The sequence below is a fragment of the Falco cherrug genome, chromosome 10 (genome assembly GCF_023634085.1).
Source record: "Falco cherrug isolate bFalChe1 chromosome 10, bFalChe1.pri, whole genome shotgun sequence".
Taxonomy (NCBI): Eukaryota; Metazoa; Chordata; class Aves; order Falconiformes; family Falconidae; genus Falco; species Falco cherrug.
In genome coordinates, this window is record NC_073706.1 from 34,984,468 (window position 1) to 35,008,391 (window position 23,924).

At 43.0% G+C, this 23,924-nt stretch overlaps 1 protein-coding gene and 1 long non-coding RNA gene across 10 annotated transcripts in view; one reads left to right on the forward strand and one right to left on the reverse strand.

Annotated features, from left to right (window-relative positions):
• TSPAN4 (tetraspanin 4) overlaps positions 1-3,540 on the forward strand; it is a 435,635-nt gene extending 432,095 nt beyond the window's left edge. For all 5 annotated transcript variants that reach the window (XM_055722377.1, XM_055722378.1, XM_055722379.1 and 2 more), the window contains one exon: positions 2,519-3,540. In XM_055722377.1, the coding sequence (XP_055578352.1) occupies positions 2,519-2,587 (69 nt within the window). In that variant the 3' untranslated portion in view covers positions 2,588-3,540. The remainder of the gene's footprint in view (positions 1-2,518) is intronic.
• Positions 925-23,255, reverse strand: LOC129736940 (uncharacterized). Of its 5 annotated transcripts, none has more exons than XR_008734179.1 (4): positions 22,511-23,255; positions 20,613-21,964; positions 5,193-5,398; positions 925-5,098 (listed from the first exon to the last, which is right to left on the reverse strand). It is a non-coding gene; the product is annotated as an uncharacterized LOC129736940 (long non-coding RNA). The 5 variants fall into 5 exon arrangements; XR_008734177.1 differs by having other exon boundaries at positions 20,613-20,758; positions 21,836-23,255; XR_008734175.1 differs by having other exon boundaries at positions 20,613-23,255.
• Between the last annotated feature and the right edge of the window lie 669 nt (positions 23,256-23,924).

A 23,924-nucleotide genomic window follows, 5' to 3' on the forward strand; every position in this document is an offset into this window, starting at 1 on the left:
GGTTTGCTGCATTCTGGGACCGCGAGGAGCAGGCACTTTACCAGGTGGTTTCTCTAAGGCTTAGACTAGACTCAGTGGAGAGGTAGTCCCCATCCTCCAAAGACAGAAGCCTTCGTCAGGGTGAGCTGCCTCTTAGGGTACCTGTAGTTGTCCAGTAGCTCTCCAGAGAGGATCATCTGCCTCGGCTAAATATCTAACTTCGAGACAGCCTAACGGTAGCTTAAGTTTTCAACTCCACCCTCAATCCTAGTGTAAGTTACAAGTTAGGATGTTGTTACCATTACTCAATCTTGCCAATAAAACCATGCTCCTCTTCTACTAACCACAGGGCAATTAGGGAAGATTGGCAGAGAGGAATCAGTCATCGGTGTAGTGCCTCGTCCCTCATTCTTACCTACCCGTGTCTTTAATCCAGCATGCCCTGGTTATGGCCGTAGTGTAGCCCCAATGGCACAAACTTTAGGCTGAGGATGGGCAAGCGAAGGCTGTGCTGGAGCTCCGGCTGTGGCAGCCCCTCCATTTATGGCCCAAAGTCCCATTCCCAAATGTAGCGAAGATAGAGCTTTAGTTTCAAGCTGCACCTCTCTCACACTCAACATATATGCAGAAAGGATGGCATTGCTAAGCTAATACCATCTAACTCCAAATGGTGGGGGTTTAATTGTGTAGTTATACCACTAGCAGCAGCAAGAGAGAGCCTGGGATCAGAATCCCACTCATATTCCTACTGAGGATTGTTGTCAGATTAGGCAGAATGGCAGCACGTGTCTTCCTCGCATGTCACGTACTGGCTGCAACTTATTAATGCAAATGCTTGACTCCTCCCAGGCCCAAATTCAGTGGAGTTTGGGGTTTTGTTCTCCAGTAGAGTAAGCAGATATACTTAGGAGAAAAGATAAACTCAGGAAGATCACATTGCAGAGAGACAATGTAAGACTGTTTTTAATATATTACCATATTTTTAAAAACAGCTTTTGAGCATCTACTATTTAGTATTTAGGGAGTCTTTAAAAGATACATTAAACCCCAGCAGCCTCTGTCAGGCTGTCTCATAGATCTTGATTATATTTAGGGTATTTAACACATTAACTAGTTCGCATGGGAGAAAACACTTCAGAATTAAAAAATGCTGATTAATATTCCTAGTAAATGCTGCAAAATACAAAGAAAACACCTCAGAACACAAAAGATTTCTAGCTGTGCTACATGATTGAATCTAATTGACAAAAGTTTTGATGCACTGTCACCTGAAATGAATGGGACTCCCCCTGTTGTTGCTGTTACCATGTTGTTCTGGCCCTAAGCATGTGATAGCTTTTGTTTTTCATGTTAACGATCTTATAGTTAGAACCATACAGTGACACCACTTGAAGGACACAAAGCACATGTGGCAGGCAAATCTTCAGTCATGCATGCTTGAAATTATAAAATAAATTCAGTCACAAAATTTTATTATGCAGCTGTCCCTGAAGGTGTTCCTTTGCTGGGAAGCAGAAGGCAGCGGTCAGGGGATACTTCCAAAAAGGCACGTGCTCACTGTAAAACAGCACACCAAAGCATAACAATCTTATTTCACTGTGGAGGAATGGGAAAGGAAGAAGATAACAGCTTTATAACCGCTTATTTTTCTTTATAAATAAAGTAGTATGTGAGTTACATAGTTTTTCAAAATATTCATTAATAGGAACTACTTAGTTATGTAAAGACTAAATTTGAATTGGTCAAATTAAGTGCTTAAAATAGAATTCATGCAAAAAAATTGCTCCCTGGCAAATCTTTTTTTCCATGACAATTTTTACAGTGTGGTGTTGCAAAGGAATAGTAAAAACCATTTAGTACATTCATACAAGTACTTCAACTGGAAGGAAAATAAGACTTTCTTCCTCATCCCCTTTCCTAATGAAGTAATCAGAGGTGGCACAGCAGGTCAGTAGTTGGGCTGGGAGAACCACCGCCGCCTTCCTGCTGCTTCTCTTTAATAGGCTGAGTAGACAAGACACATGCATTGTTGATGAGGCATTGATGGTTATGATTAATGCATGGACAGTCTCCAGTGATTCCCCCACAGGGACCTGTGCACACACAGACCTGGAACAGCACCGTACCGTACCCCACCACCTTCTCCGGGTCAGGGATGAACCTGCTTGAAACATATTCAAGCAAAAGACAGCCAAACATTTTTTTTCGCTATACCTCTTCCCAGTATCTGGTGGCAGCTTTTCGTGGAGAAATCAACTCTCCCGTGCTCTCATTGTTCACTCTGTAAAACAGCAATACAGATAAGGACAAAAGGCAGACGCAAACTAGGAACAGAACGAGGACATGAACCAGCAGGAAAAGCAGCATGTGATGTGTCTTCCTGTGTGTGAACAAAACACGGTTGTTTGTTTTTTTAAAGTAAGCATGCTTTTCCCTCTCTTTTTTTTTTTTTTTTTTTTAGATTCAATAAATAGGGGTGATTTTATTTTTTTTAACTTGCTGAAAAACATTTGTCTGTTTGTTTGTTTTTTCCTCTTAGATTCTCGGACTCACCTTTGCAATGACCATGTATTGTCAGGTAGTCAAGGCAGACACCTACTGTGCATAGATACCATTCCCAATCTTTCTGCTCCTCCTCCAAAGGACACAGGAGAAATCTCCTTCATGCTCATTCATCTGACCTTTTTTTTTCCCCCCTTTGTACTATAAACTGTGTATAATGCTATCTTTCTGAAGATTTTGTGAATCACCCCACTTCACTGAAGGAGGAAGAAAAGAAAAAGTCAGTACTTGAACTGGCACAGGTAAGAAGCAGCCTTGTCTTCACACAGAAGAAACCCTCCAAAGAGCAATGGCTCCTCTTCCACGGCCTGGGGCAAGGCAAAGGGGGCTGCGTACGAGGGGCTAACCTGCAAACCGATGTTAGGAAAAGCTCGCACTGAGGCAACCTCTGCGAAACCGGCCAGGCTGCCTTCCCACGCTTCACGGTCTGGAAGAGAGGGCATACGCAATGAGTAGTTCTTCAGCGTGGAAAGAAGGTACAGAGTAGCTAGCACTGAATGCAATTGTAATTTCACGACAGTTTGCACACAGCTAAAATGTCAAGATCAAGCAGCCCTGCCTCCAAGTGTGTCTCACAATGATTTTGTAGCCAGAAGAAGATCATCTTCAGAAATATGTTCTTTCAAAGGAGTATTTTTAATCTTATGCGTTGCAAAGTCAGGCTTTTAATCAGAATCTGTACAGTGAGATCTGGCTGTTAAGGGAAAACAATATTGGACATTGTCTCACTTATTAATTGCCAGTGGCATATAGATGGTTGACTGTATATGTAATATATATTACGTTCGTCTACACATACTGTTCTGAAAGGAGGTGAAAATACCCAGCATCTGACCTCAGAAAGAGGGAACCTTTCTATCCCATTTTACATTCCAACTGAAGTAACCGAATATTATTTCTTGTAGGAGGCACCATCACTTGTACCTCTGGGAAACAAGTAATTACTTTCAGCTGTATCTTCATTTCAGTAAACAACTTGTGAGTGGGCTCTCTCTGTCATTCTACTATGACTTTATTTTTTATCATGCCCGTTTCAAGTTAGTCTGCCAAAAAATATCATTCATTTCCACACTTGAAGATCTGTACAAAGCTGTCAGCTGTTCCTTCCCTCAATGTCACCATTTCATTAATTTACTTTGGGATATCATCATCTGCAGGTATGATACAGTTTGCCTTGCTGAGGAAAAAAATCTTTTGCACATTGCTCATTTTTCTGAGAGTTATTAAGACTTCAGATGTTTTTATGCTTAGCTTCTTTTTTTTTTTTTTTTCCCCCAGCTGCACACTTACAACAGCCAAGGCACATCAGTCTCTCTTAGAACTGGAGTCACTTCTCATTTCTGTTTTTCAGACCCATCTCCCTCTGTCCGGCCTTTGGCTGGAACATGCCCCACACTTTCTGCAAAAATACGTTCCTCAGCCAGGGAACAGGCGCCAGTTGTCTTATTTCCCCATGCCCTGGTAACTGCAGCAGCATACGTAGTGTCCTTTGGTGCACACCTTCTAGCCCTGAGGTCAAGAACCACGTTTCCCAGTGTTAAACAAGCAGTTCCCCACCAGCGAGTGGCCCCAGGAGCGCCCGTGTGACAGGGAGAAGCTGGAGCACCCCATGGAACGGGCACAGCAGTGCAGCGGGCCCGCTCCCCCAGCCTTCGGGGCCCTTGGCCACCAGCAGCGGAGCAGAGGGACACCCCACGGCCCTGTTTTCCAGAAAGCTCCGTGCAGCTCTTCCTGCTGTGCCGGGCTGGCCTGGAGTTCCCCTCCGCCCGCAGCGCTTACAACAGCAGGCCCTGCTAAGTGCCATCCTGCTCCTGCTCACTTTGATTTAAAGGCGATTCCCAGCGGTAAGGCTGGACGTGCTCCCCCCAGCCTCTAGGACAAGCTCCTTCACACCGTAGGTTACACCGTGAGTTACCCTTCTCTGGCCCTGCTACACTGACAAATACTATTCTCGCTGCTTAGGTTTGGGGGGGGGGTTCCCCCTCTTTGCTGATTTCCTGCAGTCTTCTCACCCTCAGGCCCAAACTACTCCATGTTTTGTGGGGAAGTGCTTAGGACAGGCCGGTGTGTGAAAGAGCGAGCATCTTACAGAACCTTCCCCCCACCTTTATGCGCCAAGCGCTGCAGCTCGGGGCACTCAGCTGTGCAGGCCCAGGTGAAGGTGCTGCGTTACCTGTGAGCATTTTATGTGGCTTCCCACCCACTGCCACCGCAACCTCACTACCACTAGAGGATTTTCCTGCCTTACTAGTGAGCCTTGACAAATGCTAACAGACCTCAAGACAAAGGTTAAACTGAGTGAGTGGCCCACACACAGGTGCTCTGTAAACCCCAAACAAGAGACTTACTCTTGGTGTTACAGCCACACAGCCTCAGTGCTCACTCCTCCTTCCTGAGCCCAGGCAGACCGGTCAACAGTCCTGCTCTTCAGCTCTCCACTCTGTTTCTTTTTTACCTGCATAAAACGTGACTCCAGGATAGATGTTCCGCTAGTTCTTGCCCTGGTTTATAGTTTGTACACATAGGTGCTCCTTCTGACAGCTTAGAGTTTCCAACACTGAAAAGCAGCATAACAGTGATGAATACATTAATAAAACATTGATTTTTAAGAAAGATAAAAGGTAGACAAGTCTATTTGTAGTGATCCCTACCATTAAAAATTAACACAGAGACAGCAGGCTGATGATGGCTCAGTTGATAAGAGCAAACCGTTGTGCAGCAGAGCTCCCGCAGAGGGAAACTCATCAATTTGCCTGATGCTGGTGGAAGGAGGGGAGAGATCACAAACCCTCATCCTGCGAGTCTCCCAATAGTATGTGCTGAGCTCTCAGAGGAGACTCCTACACTTCAGCTAAACCTACAGAAGAAACAAAATGAGAAAGAGACACTGAAAACAAGTCACACGTTGTGGTTCCCTCTAATCACTTTCCACAGTTTAGGTGGAAACCTAAACTTTTTAGGTTTTTTTTAACCTAAATTAACAAGATAAACCGCCTTGGTTTTCAAAAACACATATCTATAGGGAGCATAAGCAATACTCACTTGAAAATCCCAGTCACTGCAACAGAAACAAACAGCACTAACTGCTGGGAAAAAAAAAAAAAAACACAGAAAAAATACAAAAAACCCCTACCACCACACAAAAAAACCCACCCACCCACAAATTGCTGCTGATTCTTTTTTTAGAAGAAAAGTACCCTTACACTGCCAACTGAGATGGCACTACAACTTGTTTATAATTTGAACTGGACTATTTTCTATATTTGATGTTATTAATTCTCTTCAGGCCAAACAGATGTTATGGTGCTTAAAGCATTAACCAATCCAATTTCAAACCTCGGAACACACTGCATGTAACAAGCCTCAGACTTACATTTTCTTTTAAAAAGTGTTGCATCCTCTCTTTGCTGACGAAGTCAGAATATTTTGTGATAGGTAACAGCAATACTTTTTTAAAAAAACAAAAAAAGATAGCTCCATATCATGCATACATGTTGAACTGGGTGATTATAACTAAATACCCTGTAGTACACAATACCCGTTTAGAAGGCTGCTTATATCATATGTATGCAGAGCAACACAGAAGTCATTCCAATTGCTTCCATTAGCGTTTTGTCACTTTTACTAAAGTCTTATATTACTTTCACTTCTTTTTTTACACATGAAGGAGGACTTGATACAGTTACATTAAGACAGAACCAAAGGCAACAAAGACATTGAAGGAGAGCACTCCTCATTTATACTCATTGCTCTTTCTGCTTAAAAACCAGATGTGAAGGCACAGGGTGCATGGCTGGACCTACTGAATTCAGCAACATCAGGATTCACCTTGTCGATTCAGCGTGGCTTTTCATCTTCACAATTATATGTATACACACACACATATATATATTTAATAGAATATGGTTGATTTTTCTGTACTGTAACTGTCAGTAGCAGCCAAATCTTACTGCTTGCGCAACAGAATTATTTAGCGCTACATCTTCTAGTGCACAATCACTGAAATTCACCCCAGTTTCTGTTCTATGAATACTTCTTTGTTCCTCCCCCTCAAATAATATAAGCTTGTAAAGGTTTATTCTTCCACTTAATAATTACCATTTGAATGCAGCATTATATGGTTTATAATATGGAGAGGAAGGAACCGCACGGAAGCTGTAAAAATATTTTATCTTGCATCAGCAATACGGCTGCTACGTGAATCCACCCAAACCCCTCACGTCTCCCAAAATAATTAAGAACTGGTCACATCTTCCAGTGCCCGTGGCTCCCTGCTGCCTCTGCCCCCTTCACAGGTAGGGCAGGAGGCTGGCAGCACACAGACACTCGAAGCCATTCCCTTACCCTTAGCTCCATTGTTGTGCTATAGATGTGGCACCCAAGGTAAGCAACAGAAACCAGCAGCTGATGGTGGCATTTATTTTAAAATCAGACTCTTTATTAACTTCATCTGCAAGGATTCTTGCTAAGTGTGAATGATCCTCATAGATACCGAGTTAGACAATTCACAGTACGGAAACAAGTCAGGACTCGCCCTGGGAAGTTTTGTTTGGATTCCATTGTGAATTCTCCTAGGCTGTCACCGGTACCTCACCCCAGTGGGCAGGTCTCCGCCATTCTTTGGATTTTGTTGCTGCAACTACAATGATACATTTTTGTGCATTCATATAAAGAACAGAATTTAAAATATACATTTTATTTTTTAAAAGTTATTAAATAGTCTTTAAAGTTTACAACAGAATGTCTTTTGTATTCTTTATAATCAACTACACAAGCTATAAAGTGAGTATATACATTGCACACACACACAGTGTATGCAATTAAAAGAAATACACAGCATATTTTTTTATCATTTCTCATTACCTATCTTTGATTTGACCTATCCTTCCTTAATAGATTTTGTTAGTAATATTAAAGTGGCTCACCCATTCCCAGGTAAATTTACACCGCTTTCTGTTTCTTCTTAAGAGCAACCTGAAATTATGCGATAAATTGATAACAATTCAGAAAATACTGGGATAGCATGTTTACAGTGTAATAAAATACCAAGACCTGAAATCAATTATTTTCTGTTTAGAATTTGTCTGTTACTGATAATTTTCAAACAAAAGGACTTCTCTTTTTCTGAGGTAGTTGCTTAGATTCAGAAACTACATAGAAAAAACTTAGAAAATTAACATCAGACTGTGTTAAAATGGAACAACTAGCAACTCCCACTATATCAGGGCAGAAAAAGCTCTGGTTAGCCAGGTGTCTTGTCTGAAGTGTCTAACACCGCCTTTTCCGATAGAATTTATTGCACCCTTTGGGTCCAACAGCTTCACAAATGAAATTGCCTCTGAACTGGGTGCGTTCAGAATGCCACCACAGGCACATACCATTGAAAGTGGAAGGGCAGACGCAGGCGGAACGTGGAGACCCAGAGGTTTTAGAGGTTGTTGCAGAAAACCTCAGAAAGGATAACCCAAACCTTTGGTGGAAGTTTCTTACAACTCCCTCAGTTCAGCAGGCATGTTTATATTACCTGAATTTTCTTCATCCCATTAACTGTACCACTAGATGGTCTCGTTAACCACATCTATCTGCAATACCTTTCTAACTTTGTGAAACTTTCCGCTGCGGTCTCACGTTGTAGTAGTGAATATCACAATTTCATCATGCTGTATACATTTAAAAGAGCCCTTCTTATATAAATTGTAACATCTTGCCTTTCAATTTCATTTATTCACCATTGATTCTATATTTCAGGAATGCTAACTTAATGATTCTTACAGAAATATACGGGCACAGAGCAACTGTATTACCTTTACAGCCTAATTTGTCATTCCACTGAAGCTTGAAGCTGGGTAATAAGAGTATGCTATTGATTTTCCGGATCCCATTGTTTCAAAAAACTAAGCCCAGTGTACCTTCCCGCCCCCCCATCCCCCGCAGCTATCCTAGTTCAGTTGTCTCTGCTCTTTGAACTGCATGTTGGCAGAGGTGTTTCTGTTTTAATCAACAACTAACCTAGTACTCCATCTAACATCATGCTATTTTTCTCAAGTGTACTTAGCGCAACCTGGGAGTACCAGGCTTAGCCGATTGTACTAGCCATGTAATACAAAGTACCGTCTTGGCTGCACGGTGATAATTTTCAAAAAGGCTTAAGGGTAGCCTATGAAACTTCATCCAAAGTTTTGCCTTGACACATCAGAAGTGCAAAATACAGCGCCCAGTGTTTCTTACTTTCCCGTACATCAAAAAAAAACCAAACCAGAGGAAGAAAAAAAAAAAAATCTATCATTATTGGCTCACCTAGCAAGTGCAATTTGAAAGGCTTCTTTGTTTTGAAATCCCATCAGTTGCCCACGTGGGTGATTTTACCCTAGGTCTTGCTTCTCCCCAGCCCTCCTCCCCCCAGTAAAACTGCTTCCCCATAGAAATACTGTACATTAGTGTGTTCATTAGAAATTGTGGGGTTTATTGACCTAAGAACAGCTTAGTTTACACTCCCTCCCGCAACAGCCAGGAAGCATTCACAACCAAATCTACATCAGTGCATTAGACAGCTACACAGAGGCCCCTAAGTCACCTTGCAATGCTTGGGTTTTTAGTGAAGAAATGGCTGACCAGTTAAACTAGTTTCTCAAACAACTCCTCGGTATCTTTTATGCAGAAATTGTTTAGGCGGAACATTTTGTTACTACAGAATTGCTTAACAGAGACTAACCAGTTCTTGTGAGAGAAATCACGCGAAAGGATGGGATCCCTACCCACTAAACATCCCCTTACATTCCCATGGCACTCCTATTACAGAATATCACAGAATTCAAACCACAGCCAACAAAATATATAACCATATATAATTAAATCTATATAAAACAAATTCCAGCATAAAAAACTACTGTAATGTGCATTGCTTGTGTGCTTATTTTTCTATATGGACAGTGACAAGAGTTTCAGGTGTAAAGCATTTATCCTGAAAATACTAAAAATTACTATAGGAAAAAAAAAAAGAGATTTCAGGAACTGGTTTGTGAAAATCTATTCAGATGCCCCTTGTCATCCCCCTCCCTCACGAACACCCATCCTCAGCTGTAAAGCTCGAGCCCGTCCCTGCTGCAGCCCTTCCACCCCTACCGTACCACCTAAACCTGCCCCCCCCGCGCGCAGGGCCACTTGGCTAAGCGAGGTCCCAGCCTGCCGAACGCCGAGGGGATTCAGTTATTTGCATTTTCTGTCTTTAAGTGCCCAAGGACAGACCTCTTACGAGGCTTTACGAAGTTCAGGTTTGACACTGAGTTCAGAGACCATAGTCCCTACACAGCAGAGACAAGTACTGCACCCAGGCGACTCCTGGCAGGCTGGTTACAGACCCGGCTGGTGTCCACAGCTGGTGACCACGGGTGACCTGCTCTCAGTGCCCCCCTCTCCCCGGCGCACGCCTGCAGATGGCCGGCTGAGCACTGTTCTCGAGCAGAATGCTCTAGTTGTTTGGCATTCTCCAGAAAGACTCATGCCGCAGGGATTATTTTTTTCCTTCTTTTTCTTTTAACCCAATTTACCTGGGAAACTTATTCAATGTTATTGTATCATCCACAGATCCAATTAACTGATTCTGATATTGTACCTCACGCTTGGTTAATAAGCACCCAGAATAGTGAACTAAAAAAATGCCTTAGCCTAGAAATGTTGCCACTACTGTTCTTTTGAAATGCTGACATGCATCCACACGCTGCGGAGGTGATGGGAGCAGCACGTGCATCCCCACATTCCGTACAGTGGCAAGCCAACTGTCCAAGATAACTTCCACAAAATTAAAAAAAAAAAAAGGGGTCAATTCTCAGTTCTCTCATTTTCAGGCTCTCATTTCTCAAGGAATGTAATAATCCTCCCCCCAAGGGACTCAAAGCCGTTTACAAACTCAATTAAGATGAAGCATTTGCAAGTACTCCAGGAAAAGAGCACTTCTGGTGCTGCTTCAAGTGCTTTCTTGGAAGCCCTCCTCTCACTCTGTGAGCCTCTACCAGATCACTCGTGACAGTCAAAGTCACTAAAAGCTTCTTTATAATCCTCAGGGCACCACGCAGCCCTCCTCCCTCCCCACCTGTACTAATGTCATTTGAAAGTCATGTTGGCATTACTTGAGTAGAGAAAGCATGGAGCTACACGTGAAGCTATTGTGGAAAATTCTTCATGGCGGGAGCTCAGCTGCAGGAGCTGGAGACACAAGTATGTTAGAAAAAGAAACAGGAATATTTCCCCCTAGAAGGCAGAGGTGCTTTAGCAATTCCCCTGGTGAGCAGCTAAGTTACGCTTCTTGAGAAGAGAGATGCCAGAGAACCTCATGGTGAAAATACTCCTACTTTTTGGGGGAAGAACAGAAACGGTGAACCGAGACCTGTGCGCAACCGAAGGAATTACGGATTTGCAAATGCAAACACAAGGGAGTACATAGGCTGAATTGATGTGTCATTTAATTACCAACTCACTTTCCCTGAACAAAATAACTCACCAGCTTGGAAGTACAGCTTGTTGTCATGGAACTTGCTTGATATTTGGTGCTAATAAAAATTGAAGTTTTAAATCTCCTTCCTGTGAAGTCCGTGCGTTAAAGTTCTTCCCTATTAAACACCTTCTTATTCCTAACTGTGCATCGCAGGTGGTTACCCTCATTATCAAAAAGTCCTTTGAAATAAGTGCTTGCGGGTTTAAAAGAAGAATTATCACATTAAAAACTAGCAAATTACAAGCCTCCTACAAATCACACTCTTGTTCCTGATGGAAACAAGAGTTGATGTACATTCAAAAATCTACATACATACGTTCTTCTCAGAACTAGAACATTCCAATGCAAACAGTCTTTGCTATGGATGACACAGGAATCCAGTTTATCAAGACTTCTGCACCAGGGAAGGTGAGGAAATAAAAGGGAAACTATGATGGGTAGGAAAAACATAGATGAAAAATATGGGAGAAGGTTGGAAACAGCCAAGAGGCCTGGGCAGACAGCACTTGGCACCGGAGCAGACCCTTGTTCCCACTGTAAGGTACAAAACCAGAGCAGTATCCCGTGAAATACACGGTCAGCTCGTTCACAGCAGACACAGTGTTCTTTTAGAGGCACTCCCAGAACTGAATCAGGGCTGTGGGGTGTAGCAGGTCTCTCTATAAACTGTTCCTCCTAGTCCCTGTGATTTAGCAGATTTGGGGGGTTTGAGTTCTGTGTTGATGGTGGTTCCCCCAGTTCTAGGACTAAAGCAGTCCCTCTCCGCAGCAGCACGCGGTGATACAGATCTGTGTGACAAAAGCTGTAATAACCTGCTGCTACTGCAACCGGGGGCAACCAGCCCATCCCTTCAAGGCGGTCATCATCTTCCCACCGCGGCAGCCATACGGGCAGCCTCCGAGCAGAGGAAGCACTGCAGCCGATGGCTGGCACCTGGAGAAGGGGGGAAGTCACCAACCCCACTAGGGACAGAAGTCAGAGGTATGCACATAAACGTTCAGCGCCATTTTTCCTTGATCCTGCTTTCAGCTTTCATCCTGTTCCGACTGCTTCCCTGCCCTCTTCAGACTGCAGTCCCATCTATTCCCCTCCTAGGTGCTGTGGGACCAAAGCTGCCAAAGGACACAACTCTGATGTTACAAACAGTTACAAGGGGTATAGACACTGATTTTTCTTATATCTTCCAACCTTCAGTACTTCCAGTCTCACAGGAGATCAATCCAGGGAGCAGTAGGGCTCTATTTATTTGTAATTTAAACATTACTGAAAACTGAGATCCATGACATTTTAAAGAACTCAGCATGTCATAGCTGATGTGTCACTGGTCACACAGAGCACAGCGTCCTGCAAGTGAAAAAGCTTTCCTAACTCCTGCGCCGTCACACAGAGGGTGTTCAGCCACCTCGGAGCCAGCACCGAACAACAGAGTGCCCTGGTGCCTTATTTGCACAAGCAGCTCTGGTGAAGTAGAAACAGAAATCTGCGACAGCGCTGCCATGCTCAGGCTGATGATGCAAGCTTATTTCATTTTCATTTTAATTTAGTGAGCTCTCACTGAAAATTAAAGATTCCCTGAGAGCTTTATAGCATGAAGTGGCAAATTAAATTAAAATTGAGTTAATCCCCAGAAATATGTACACAAGTAAAGCAACTCCAAGTCCAGACACCTTTCAGACTAGTAAGTTCTTATGTGAGTAAGAAAAAGCAAATCCTCTACAATGAAAATATTCTGAAGCCTTTCAATTTGTCTGAAGATATCCCAGAACGCATCACATAGTGTCTACACTATCACTGCAGTGAGACTGCTCAGATCTCTGACAGAGAATGAAGTACTATTGAAATGGGTGACATGATCCAGAGACACCACGGAATTTCACAGATGGAAATTTATTTAAAAAAAAAAAAAAAAAAAAAGCAGCCAGCTGAGGCAGTCTTTTTCAAATTTCCTCTGGCTACCTTATCGAGAGCACATATCACAAGCCTCAACATCATTTAATTTTCACTTTGGTATTTTCAAATAGCAACACTTGCTTATTTGAAAGGCTAAGCGAGTCCTACCTCTGTTCAGATAGGAAACTTGTTCAGCTCTGCAACTCTTGTTTTTCAGGTCCGTGTGTAACTGTGGGGACAACAATGTAATACAAAATGAAAACCCACAAGGAATGACACTCGGGGTGTACAGATGTACACAGAAGGAATTTAAGCCCCAGGAATGAAAGCAGATTTGCCAGCAGCCAAGGTTGGGCTGTAGTTTCAGTTATGTCTTCAGTGCAGTTTTTGAAGCAGGGGATATGATGATTCCCCGGGGAAACTGCACAACCACAATGCCTAAGCATATTTAAAGATTATCATTCAGGGCCTTTAAATCCTGCTCTATGTTTCCATTAATCCACTGAGCTGCCAGCCCAATCTCACACTGGCAGCTTCACTCACTCTCTAACAATAGAGAGCTTATTAAATATTAAGGTCTTAATCTTAAGTACTTCTGCTTGACTGAGAAATCCTACACAGTGCACAGAAGATAAACATTTTCTCACTAAATATATATACACATGCGCTGTAGTATTGGATCAAGGCAAATGTCCCCACGCTGGCAGGAGAACCGTGGAATAAAGCCGTTCATTTTAAAGCAGCCCGCATGTCCCCGCTGTCACATTCTCCCCAGCCCCAGGGTTCACAGGACTTACCCCTGAAGGAGAAAAGCTCCCGTCTCTCCTGCCCTGCAGTGCCAGCTTAGCGATGAAAAAGAGGTTCACAGCAGGACTCATGCTACACTGCTAGTGCTGACGGGAAATGCTACACGTAAAGAGACAGACAAATGGCTGGGCAAAGGCAGCAGGACCAGCAGCACATCTAATGCTTGATCTCTGCTACTTTCCATTATATTATTTTTAAAAGCCTGACGGCCAAGAAAGCCCAATTTCGAAGCAAAAGCTAACTGAAATGCATGAGCTGGATATGTATCCAATACAAGTTTTTCTGAAAAATCATTTTCTACCTAACGGGGAAGGGAGGGCAGCAAGTCAGATGGATTACTTTCCTCTTCTGGTTCACTTCAGACCTAGCACCACTCGGCGTGGGGTGGTGGAAACCAGGAAAGCTTTCAGCCGAGACTTTTAGCTCCTCATGCTGTTAAGGCGTTCCGCTGGACCCAACAGTAAGACCGACAGTCACCAGGAAAACCGCCAGCAGCAGAAAGGGTCCTGTTCGGGAGGTCTCCTGCGGCACAGGGCTGGGCAGCACCCACGTGGGTGCTGAAACCCCCCTTGCTTCTTAGAGGGAAGATCCGTAGTGCCAGCAGCCCTGCTGCCCCTGAAGCAGCCCGGTGAGCTCGTGGGAAGTGAGGCCTGCTACGCTGTCTGAGGGACCAAGACGTTCCCAGGGTAGATAAGGCTTTTATCTCCTTTCTCTGCACCCATCCCTCCGACCCAGGTTTCCTTGCAGCCAGGTCTGCTCGGTGCAGCGTCACCACTGCTCTGCGGCTGGCACGCTGAAACCCCTCTGCCACCAGTCAGAGCCACAGCAGCTCCTCTACAAACAGAAATCCAAACCCGATTTCCCTTTCCAGAATCCAGACAGGCTCAGATATCAAACAACGATCAGAGAGGAATTACACCCACAGGGGCAAAACCTGGACGTTGCCAAAAAATGAAAGAAATAAGGAGCTTAAGAGTGCGGGTGTACGTATGCAAACCTAGAGATGAATCAGAACTGAGGTAAAACACGATGAAGCCAAACAGCGAGCAGCTGCCTGAGGTTATTCCAGCGTGCTGCTGCCAGGGACCTTGCCACAGGCTGGTGGAGACACTGCTCTGTGCTGGAGGACACCACTTCGACATGGGTAGCGTGTGGGCACTGCCATTCCCTTTACGATATTTATATGTGGACCCAAGAAAGTAGTTGCAAAACCAACACACTCACAAATTTTTTCCACGATTTTGTCAAAGCTCAAAATGCAAAGTTATCATTTGGATGTATCTGGCCAGAGGTTCAGCAGAGGCTCAGCTTCATGTTTCCCTAACCCATGTCATCATGTACATCATCCCCATCAGTACGGGACAAAGTACTTCACTATTCACGTTTGAGGACCACGATTAACATTTCATAAAAACGAGTTCTGCAGGTACTGCAATGAGGTAAGGGGGTACCGAGGGCCAGAAAACACCCAAGGCTTCAAACCCCTTGGAAAGGATAATAGAGCATGCAGAACGATGTAAGTCGTTTTGTACTGCAAGTCAATCCCTTTATTAACAGGGGATTACAACAACCGCAGCGTTCGGTATTCATCCACACACAGCCCGTGTATTAACTCCTTTATATGCAAAACTCAATTCAGTGATGTACTCCTGCCATGTCCCCTTCCTCAAAGCTTTTCAACTCCAAGAACGTCAGTACCTCCAGGTTTACATTTCAGAAGCTGTCCTGAATTACAGCAGAGCATGGCCTTTTACAAGAGCCCAGAGGAATGTGGTTTCTACATTTACCCAGAACTCCAGGAATCTTTGTCCTTCTTCCACTAGTGGCCTGTATGACCATTCCAGGGAAATGGTAAGGTCTGCAAAGTCACTAGGTTAAAACAAACAATATTTAAATGCCTTTGCAAGACCTACAGACCAGTCCTTGAAACCACTGCAGATTTGGTGACAAAATGATCTTCCACTTAACTGTTCCTTTTGTGTGTGCACTAGCTTAGTTTGTTCATGCTTTATTCCATACTTAGAACAATTATTTTTGAAGAACAGTCCTTAGAAATACTCACTATCCATGCTTACAAATGTTTCTTTATGCAGAAGTAACAAAAACCACAGAATCACCTTAACAGACAAAACAAAGCACCAAGTAGTCTGAAGAAAAATAATGTGTTACTTACATAAGCACAGGAAGAAATTATTCTGACAGTGTGTAGAACAATCCACAAAACATTAAATAAAATGAATTCATTTAGAAAGAAGCTGAAACGCTTCTTTTATAATCTCCTCTTGATAGGTAAGCCCAGTTCGCCTTGCCACAACCACTGTTCCCACAGTAACGGCAAAAGGATGAGACATCTATCAGGACACAGATGATTTTGAAACTAAACCAAACATCCTTCTTCAGGATGATGCACATCTGAGGGGTTACTTACGAGACCCTGCCTTTCAGCCAAGCATCACACCTTTTACTGTCTGACAGAAAGCAAAGCTGTACAGTGACAGAAAAGTGCTGGAGAGAGACACCATCAGAGGACTCGGAGGGCTTACCAAGCGCCGCTTGCTCCACGCTGTGCTTACACACCACGCCAATACAATCAGAAATTCAAAAACATTTTCACATGCAGTGAGTCATCCCGTTCCCCTCCTGCTCTGTCAGTGGCCACAGTCAGCCCAGGTGACATCACCCCATCGCCATGAAGAAACTGCCCAAATTTAAGTGCTTGACACCTGCACTGTAGTATGCTTCTCACTAAGCAAAGCTTTCATTATTTTAGATTTGCTCTAAAATTAGAAGTAATTTCTTTCGGATACAGCCATTCACCTCCAGAAAAGCCCCAAGTGAGTTATTTGATGCTGCCAGTGGAAATACCTTAAAACGCAAAAGGGTATTTTTACAAAAGTAGCATTATCAATACAAACTGGCTGAGCTATACAACTTCACAGCAGAGCTCTGTTCTCCTTTCCATCATTCAGAACCCCTATCCAGTCTGCCATTCCAAACAATGGTTTTAAATATTCTGCAGGACAAGGGAAAGGCATTATTACTTCTTCCGATTCCCACTCTCACTAAGTCAACACAACTGCAGGAGATGAAGCAGGATTATGTTTTCATTTGAGATTCATTAGAAGAGCTGCAATCAAAATGCAGCTGCGCTGCTAAATTCTGTTTTAATCATAAACAACAACAAAAATCCCAGAAAACAAACGGGCTCCCAGATACACAAGTCTGTGGCGAAATGGGGCCTGTGGAATCTTTAAGTATCAGTAGTGCCTGAATACCAGCGGTGCTTGAACGCCAGGCCAAAAAAAAAAAAAACCACCACAAAACCTTTCACTTACAACCAGAAATGAAAGCTGAGCAGCAGTTTGACTCAGACATCACACAAACACAGAGGCCACGGAGTCACCATCAAAGGAGAGAACCGGATCACCTGAAGTGCGTACGCAAGCAAGATTAAAAAGCACAAGGTCAGCCATGCAAACATGATCCACTACAGATCCTTTTCTTTTTTTCCAGCTTATCCAGGTAACATGAAAAATGCCAGGAGTACCAAGGTGCTGCAAAAGATGTTCAAATATTGGGGGGTTGGGGTGCAGACAAGACGCCCCATCACTGTGGAGTGGCTGGAAGACAAGGGACATATTACGAGCAATCCAGCCCAAGTAACTTTGTTGTAGGAGCAGGCCGAGCAGGCCGAAGCTGTAACAAGCTGCAGGTGTTGTGAAGGACACGTGCAAGGCCAAGGGAGACAGAGAAACTGGGTATTCGCAGAGAGATAAGAGAGTTGGACAGAAAGATGAGGACAAACAGGATGCCTGCACAAGGGGCGAGCAGCGTGTGGGCACCACCCCGGGACCCATCCTAGGGCAGGTGGAAGCGTGTGAACGAGTAGTTTTAACTGATCACCTTCTACACAACAAAGCCTGCGTAGCGTGTGCATTTTTAGCTGGGGGTATAAATTGCTGTGGGTCTATTAATAGCACCGGCAGAGTATAAATTGCTGTGTATCCCTTAATAAAGTGGCACTAACTTGATCACGTTGGTTGTATAATTTGTGTCCAAGCCTCCCGCGTCGACACATCACAGCAGTAACAATTTAGCTAATGGCAAGAGGACTAAACCACCATTGATCTCCCTTCAATGTATATAATCGGTGATTTCAGGACTACAAAAACCCATTTTCCCTTACTCTGCAGCGGACAGGGAGCTTGCCCCTTCTCACAGGATCACCCAGAGCAGCAGCAGCATGCTCCGCTCCTTCGGCACAAACACAACCCCAACTTGTTGCCAACAGGTTGTTCTGCAACCAGCGATCCTGAGAAGACCCTCCCAGTGCCAGCGAGGAAGAGACCCCCCTTTGCTCCGGCCTGTCTGGGTTTCTCAGGACCAGCAGCAGGGTCTAGCCTGCGGGGGATGGGAGAGAGATTCGGAAACCTTGGCTCCCCTTTGGCTTTGTGCCAGACTTACTACCCAACACCGCAAAAGTAATTTTCTCTTCTGTTTCCCCTTCGTCCTTTATCTGCCAGGTCTGTTTAAGGTTGTGTGCTCTTTGGAACACCGGTCCCTCTTCTAACGCTTTACTCTGGGAAGCCTACCTTTTTTTTTCAATGCAGTTATTGCCCCTAACAACCAAGGGCTCCTGAGAGGGAGAAGGAAAAGGCTCCTCATACACCTGATAAATGAGTTTAATACTGCACACACTTGAAATTCAAATTATACGCCAATATGCCTGGGAAGGCAATGTCTATTTACAATATTCATGTTGTCATCTGCAAAATTCACTCAGTAACTTAATTCTCTGCCAAAAAGCACTGGGAGAAGCCATCGAAACAGTAACCTTACAGAACCTTTTTACAAATATATATGCCAAGGATACAGCATTGACTCTGCCAAACTATTTCATATTCCTTGGCTCCAAGACAGACAAGGCTCAAAACCACACAGGGGCAATCTTGGGAACGCAGGGGTTTGGGCTTTGTTTACCAAGTCTGGTTCTCTGCTGCTGCTACAAGAGGGAGAAAAGGAGAAAGTGCATTTTCTTCGAAAGCAAGTTGCTTTGTGCCATTCCCTCCCTCTCATCGCCATCAAGCAGCTCCCCGCACTCTGTTTCCCTCTCCTGCCCTGCCCACCACCTTAAGAGACACAGGCAGGTCAGCCCAACAGCGGCTGCGAAGGGGAGAAGTTGAAATCTGAACACAAAACTGGGACCTTCCTCATGCCAAAGGTTTAATCACTCGGTATCAGAGAGAACGGGAAAGTCTTCATTCTGGGAACACTGAAGAGTCTCCCTACCACCTTTTTTTTTTTTTTTTTTTAAACTCTCTTATTCAAACATCTGAAAAATCTCGATCAGTAAAACCCCAGACTCTTAAAACTTATTGCCCAATTCCTCTTGTATCTAAGGCAGTAATCCCAAATCCTAAAGCAAATACTAAAGGTATAATTTAACCCTCAGTGCTTAAATAGTCAATAAACTCCTAAACCAGGCTCTCAAGGCACGAGCTCAGCCAATCTCCTGTGTGCAACTGCATCTTCATGTCAGCCACAGTGTCGGGGTTGATGAAGAAATAAGGAATCAGATAGAATTTAAAATAGCGGCCCACTGTTTGGCACAGAAAGTCCATCTAAAACAATTCCAAGCTAACAGCAAAAGCAATTTAATTTTAATAGAAAGTTCCAAGTTAAAAAGCAGGAAGCAGCATGTAAAGGCCCATTTAGTGCTGTGATTCTAAAGGCATCACTGAACAGAAAGCTTTCAAATGTTAATTCCAGCTAATGATATTAGAAAGCTACCTGGTCTCAATAAAAAAATGAAAAAATAATAATAAAAAAAGACTTAAAAAAATTGACTGCTTTGAAGTTGTATCTACAGTTGCAATGCACAGAACGTATTCGTGAAGAGGGGTGCTTGCCACATAGGAAGAAACAATTTGTCTGCTTGCATTAGCAGAACCGGTCTGCGTTAATTATTGCAAACACCTCCACCTGGTTCATCACTAGCTGCAGCTCTAGTGCAAAACAAAGGTACTTCGGCTTCCACTTAGCCAGTTTTTTCCATGAGAGCAAAATGAAGAAGATTTTTAGTACAGAGGTTTTTCACAGAAGGACACGAAATAGCACAGCAAATACGCCACAGCTGCTTGTTTTACACAAAAGCTCCCATCACAGCAGCTGAAGCAACACTCGCGTACAAGGGGGAGATCAGTCCGAGGCAGCTGCTGCGAGCAGGGCTGAGCTTTGCCACCTGCCACAGAACCACTGTGGTAACCACAGGGACTAGGGGTCAGCTTTGCAAGTGATATAAATTACTTTTTCCTTCTCGCTCTCAGTGTGGTCACGGTCACTGACACTCCCAGGCATCTTCCCCCCGACTTCCACAGCACAAGAACGCTGCTGCTGCTGAGCCTTCACCTATTTGTGATATATATACAAGCGTGTCCACTCACAGCATTTGTTTTGTTCAGCCTCCAAAAGGAGCAAAGGAAAACACAAAAGGGTTGCAAAACCGGTCATAATAGTCAAATAGCATGTTGCAACCTAACCTTTCTGCCCCACATGAGCTCACAGAGAAGAAACATTAAAAGTTGGGTGAAAATGGATATACACAGTCTAAATCATTTCCTACAGCGGGCAGTAGCTGTCTGCCGGCTATTTTAGGCACAGCCCCATTCTCCACCACTGCAAGCAAAGAGCACACAGAGCAGGGTATATGCTCTCCACTGGTGTGCTGGAAGAAAACAGGCCTACCTAGACCATTCCCAAATGCAGACTGTAAGGAAGAATAAAAAAAGTAATGAAAACTGGTGATGCGTGTAAGGTTTTTTTGAGCTACTTCAGCATTTGCAAATGTACGCAATAAGCAAAGGAAAACAAAATTCTATCTCACCTTTTTCAGTAGGATGAGTAGCAAAGGTAACCATAACGTGCCAACTTCACATACTGGAGGAAACGGGTGAAACACCATAATCTTCTGACTTCTGTGTCATGCACACTGACCTTTGAGGAAGGTGAGGTCTATCAGTCAGGCAATCCCTGAAGACAGCGGAAGACAACAGAGCTGGAACGTTAGATAGCCCTGCTCCACGAAACTGTGCCTGGATTTGCAGAAAAACACAACAATCCAGTGAGCCTCACAGCAAGTCGCTTATGCAAAGAACACATCACATGCGATTTAGAATCTGAAGGCTCTTCAGCCCTTCTACCACCATGCAGAGCTCTGTTGTGATTAGCAGCTTCTGGAAAACGAAATTAGGAGAGCCAGGAAGGCTCCAGAAGAGTCAATATGCTGCTTATCTACACTGAACGTTTTCACATGAGCTTCACTACCCCTCTTTGAAAGAACAGGTGGGCAGTGTAATGCCCTGTGATTAAGTTCTGCTCCCACCTGGGCAGCCAGCTGAGAATTCATACACAGAGGGGCAACTTTTTAGTTTCTTTTATGTTTTGCCTTCCTAGACAATTACTAAATTTTATCTTATTTAAACTCCACACAATGGATGGATCAAAATACGACAATCTACATGCCGTGTTAAGGCAGCTTAAAAGGGCACCTCTGCTTTGCTCTCAGCAGTTGAGTGGAGAATTGGTTCCAGCACGCTGGAAATCAGAATAAAGAGCTCATTTCATTAAAAGCTTGTAAGAAACATTTTGTTTGTTTTTGTGAAAATACTGCACAGTTTTCTCTACAGTATTTTTTCTAAAATAATTTTTAAGTTACATTGTAACCAACTAAACATTAAAATATATCCAGAAAAGGTAACTGATATAATAGGAATGTAAACCAACTAATTTTTTTCAATTTCAAGTCTTAGATTCCATTCAGCTATGTTTTTTTGCAAAATAACATTTTGATGTAATGTTCTCATTCCAATAGAATACATTTAAAGGCATATTTCAGCTTTTATTCTCAAATGCAAAAAAGGTAAGTGATGTTATTTATATTTGCAACTTTTTGAATAAGCAATGTTACTCAAATGCTATTGCAGTTATTTTCCATATTAAAAAATTTTCTTCTAATAAAAAGATACAGTTTTCCCCAAGACAGATTATCAAAGTGATTGTCTGGTAGACTACAAAACACCAATTCAGGCTTAGTTAATTTGCACTTACTGCATAAAAAAGAGATCACTGAGGGAATGCGATTTTCAGGAAACAGCTACATGCAACCTCTTCAAGCTGCAGAGGCAGAATCCATCTGCTTTGTGCTGCCATTTGTTTAACTGAAGTCAAACAGCTGCACTGTGTATTAATCAAAACAGCAAACTTCAAAAGACATGTCCCCAAATCGGGAGCCACTGTAATTACACAGATCCTATGAACATCCGTTAACTTTGCAATCCCCGCAGAGAAGTATGCACGAAACACCACCCCCACTCTTAAAAATAATTACCACTAGTAGTTCATCACAGAAACAGAAAAGGTATTTTATATTTTCACCCACACCCATAAACAACACTAAACTGCCACAACTCGCTCAACAATTCTCTGGAACTAAGAAGTGCTTAAAGAAGCTGTTTTTCTACTGTCATCCTTTGGTCTACCTTACCTCTTCTCTTTCACTCCCAACTTTCTTACCTGGAAGCTACAATTAATTCTGGAGTTTGACACCCACATATGATAACAAAAAGGAACTATAAAATAAGGTACTGAAGCAATTTTCCTTGAAGAAGTAGCATCTCACAATGAGACAAGGTAAACAACTTATTTTCCACAAGACTCTCTTAAAAATGTTTCTGATTACAAAGACTCTATGGCAGCGCCAGTTTTCAAGACAGATATGCTTACCCGAATAGACACATTTCCTGAGATAAGATGCGATGCTGTTATCCCAGGAGTATGGCCCATGTTATCCTGCAAGTAGTCAGGTATGTCCTCTTTTGTGTCTCGATAAGATACTCCACTTATCAGGTATACAAATACGAAAAAAACGCTTTGCTAACTATTAAAATGATGTGTGTGACAATAACTGACAATAAAAATACTAGGTTCATATCAAAGCCCAACTGCAACAGACTCAGCTACTTTTTTCTTTCTCAGCTTTCTTTTTCCCAGTGAACGCAATAGAAATTGTGCATTAAAATGTATTTATCTTAACCCTGCATAAGTCTAACACAAAAAAATAAAACATGGGGAAACACAAGAGCAAAGCTCAGTTGGAAGAAAGCTCAGTAACTCCAAGATACCTTTACTATATCTTTTTGCTATATAGTTGCTATATATGATACTTTGCTATATTCATAGCACCTGAGATCTTACCCCAATATACAGAGTTCTTTCTTGCAACAGAACTAGATTATAGACTATAGCTTTTTTCCCCCCTTAAATTTATCTTAGAAAACTGAATGATGAAATATTCTGTCGAAATAAACACAGTTCCATTTCACCACCCACTACACTAGATGTAAACTGTTTTAATAGGAACATCAGATATTCCTCCCCAGTAGTACCCTCGCTTCTTTACATGCAGTATATTTGGCCTTGCTCTGAAAGTACCTCATTTAAGGGGTTCTGGCCTCCGTGGAAGAAGAAACAGACTTAATAATAATAATAATAATAAATAATAAAAAATAATAAATAATAATAATAATAATAACAATAAATGTTTCTTTGCCTTGTAAATCAGTACTTTCTGTTCTTTTTGAACTGAAGGAATGAAAGCCACCTGCCATGGTCCTTCCAGCAGTGCCACCCCAGCACTCCCACCCACCTTCTGCCCTTTGCTCAGTTTCCCCCACTTGCCTGAGGCAAAGTCATGAAAACAGACGCTCTGCAGAACCCCCTTTCATACCAGCATCTCTCTCCTATGTCATCTTTGCATACATGCGGTGAGGTGCAAAATTTCAAAAGCAGCTTGTTTTCACAGAGGCTTGCTGATGGCACACTGCTTTGTGAATTCTCTGATATCTAATAAAAGACATTCCCACACACTGAAAAATAAAGCGAATGCCAGACCAATCCGTCAGAAGCCAATCTTCATTCATTCTGGAGCTCACACGCCTTCTGGTGCTCTTTTTTTTTTTTTTTTTTTTTTTTTTTTAACAGAGAACTTCACAACAAAGAATTTATACCAACTTCGTTTCTTGTGGAATATTATTTCTAGAACAACAAACATGTTTTGCCTTTAGAGCCAAAAGGCAACAACGTCGGTCTCAAGCACCTCTATACCATGGATGGCTCAAAATCACAATGTACTTCTCAC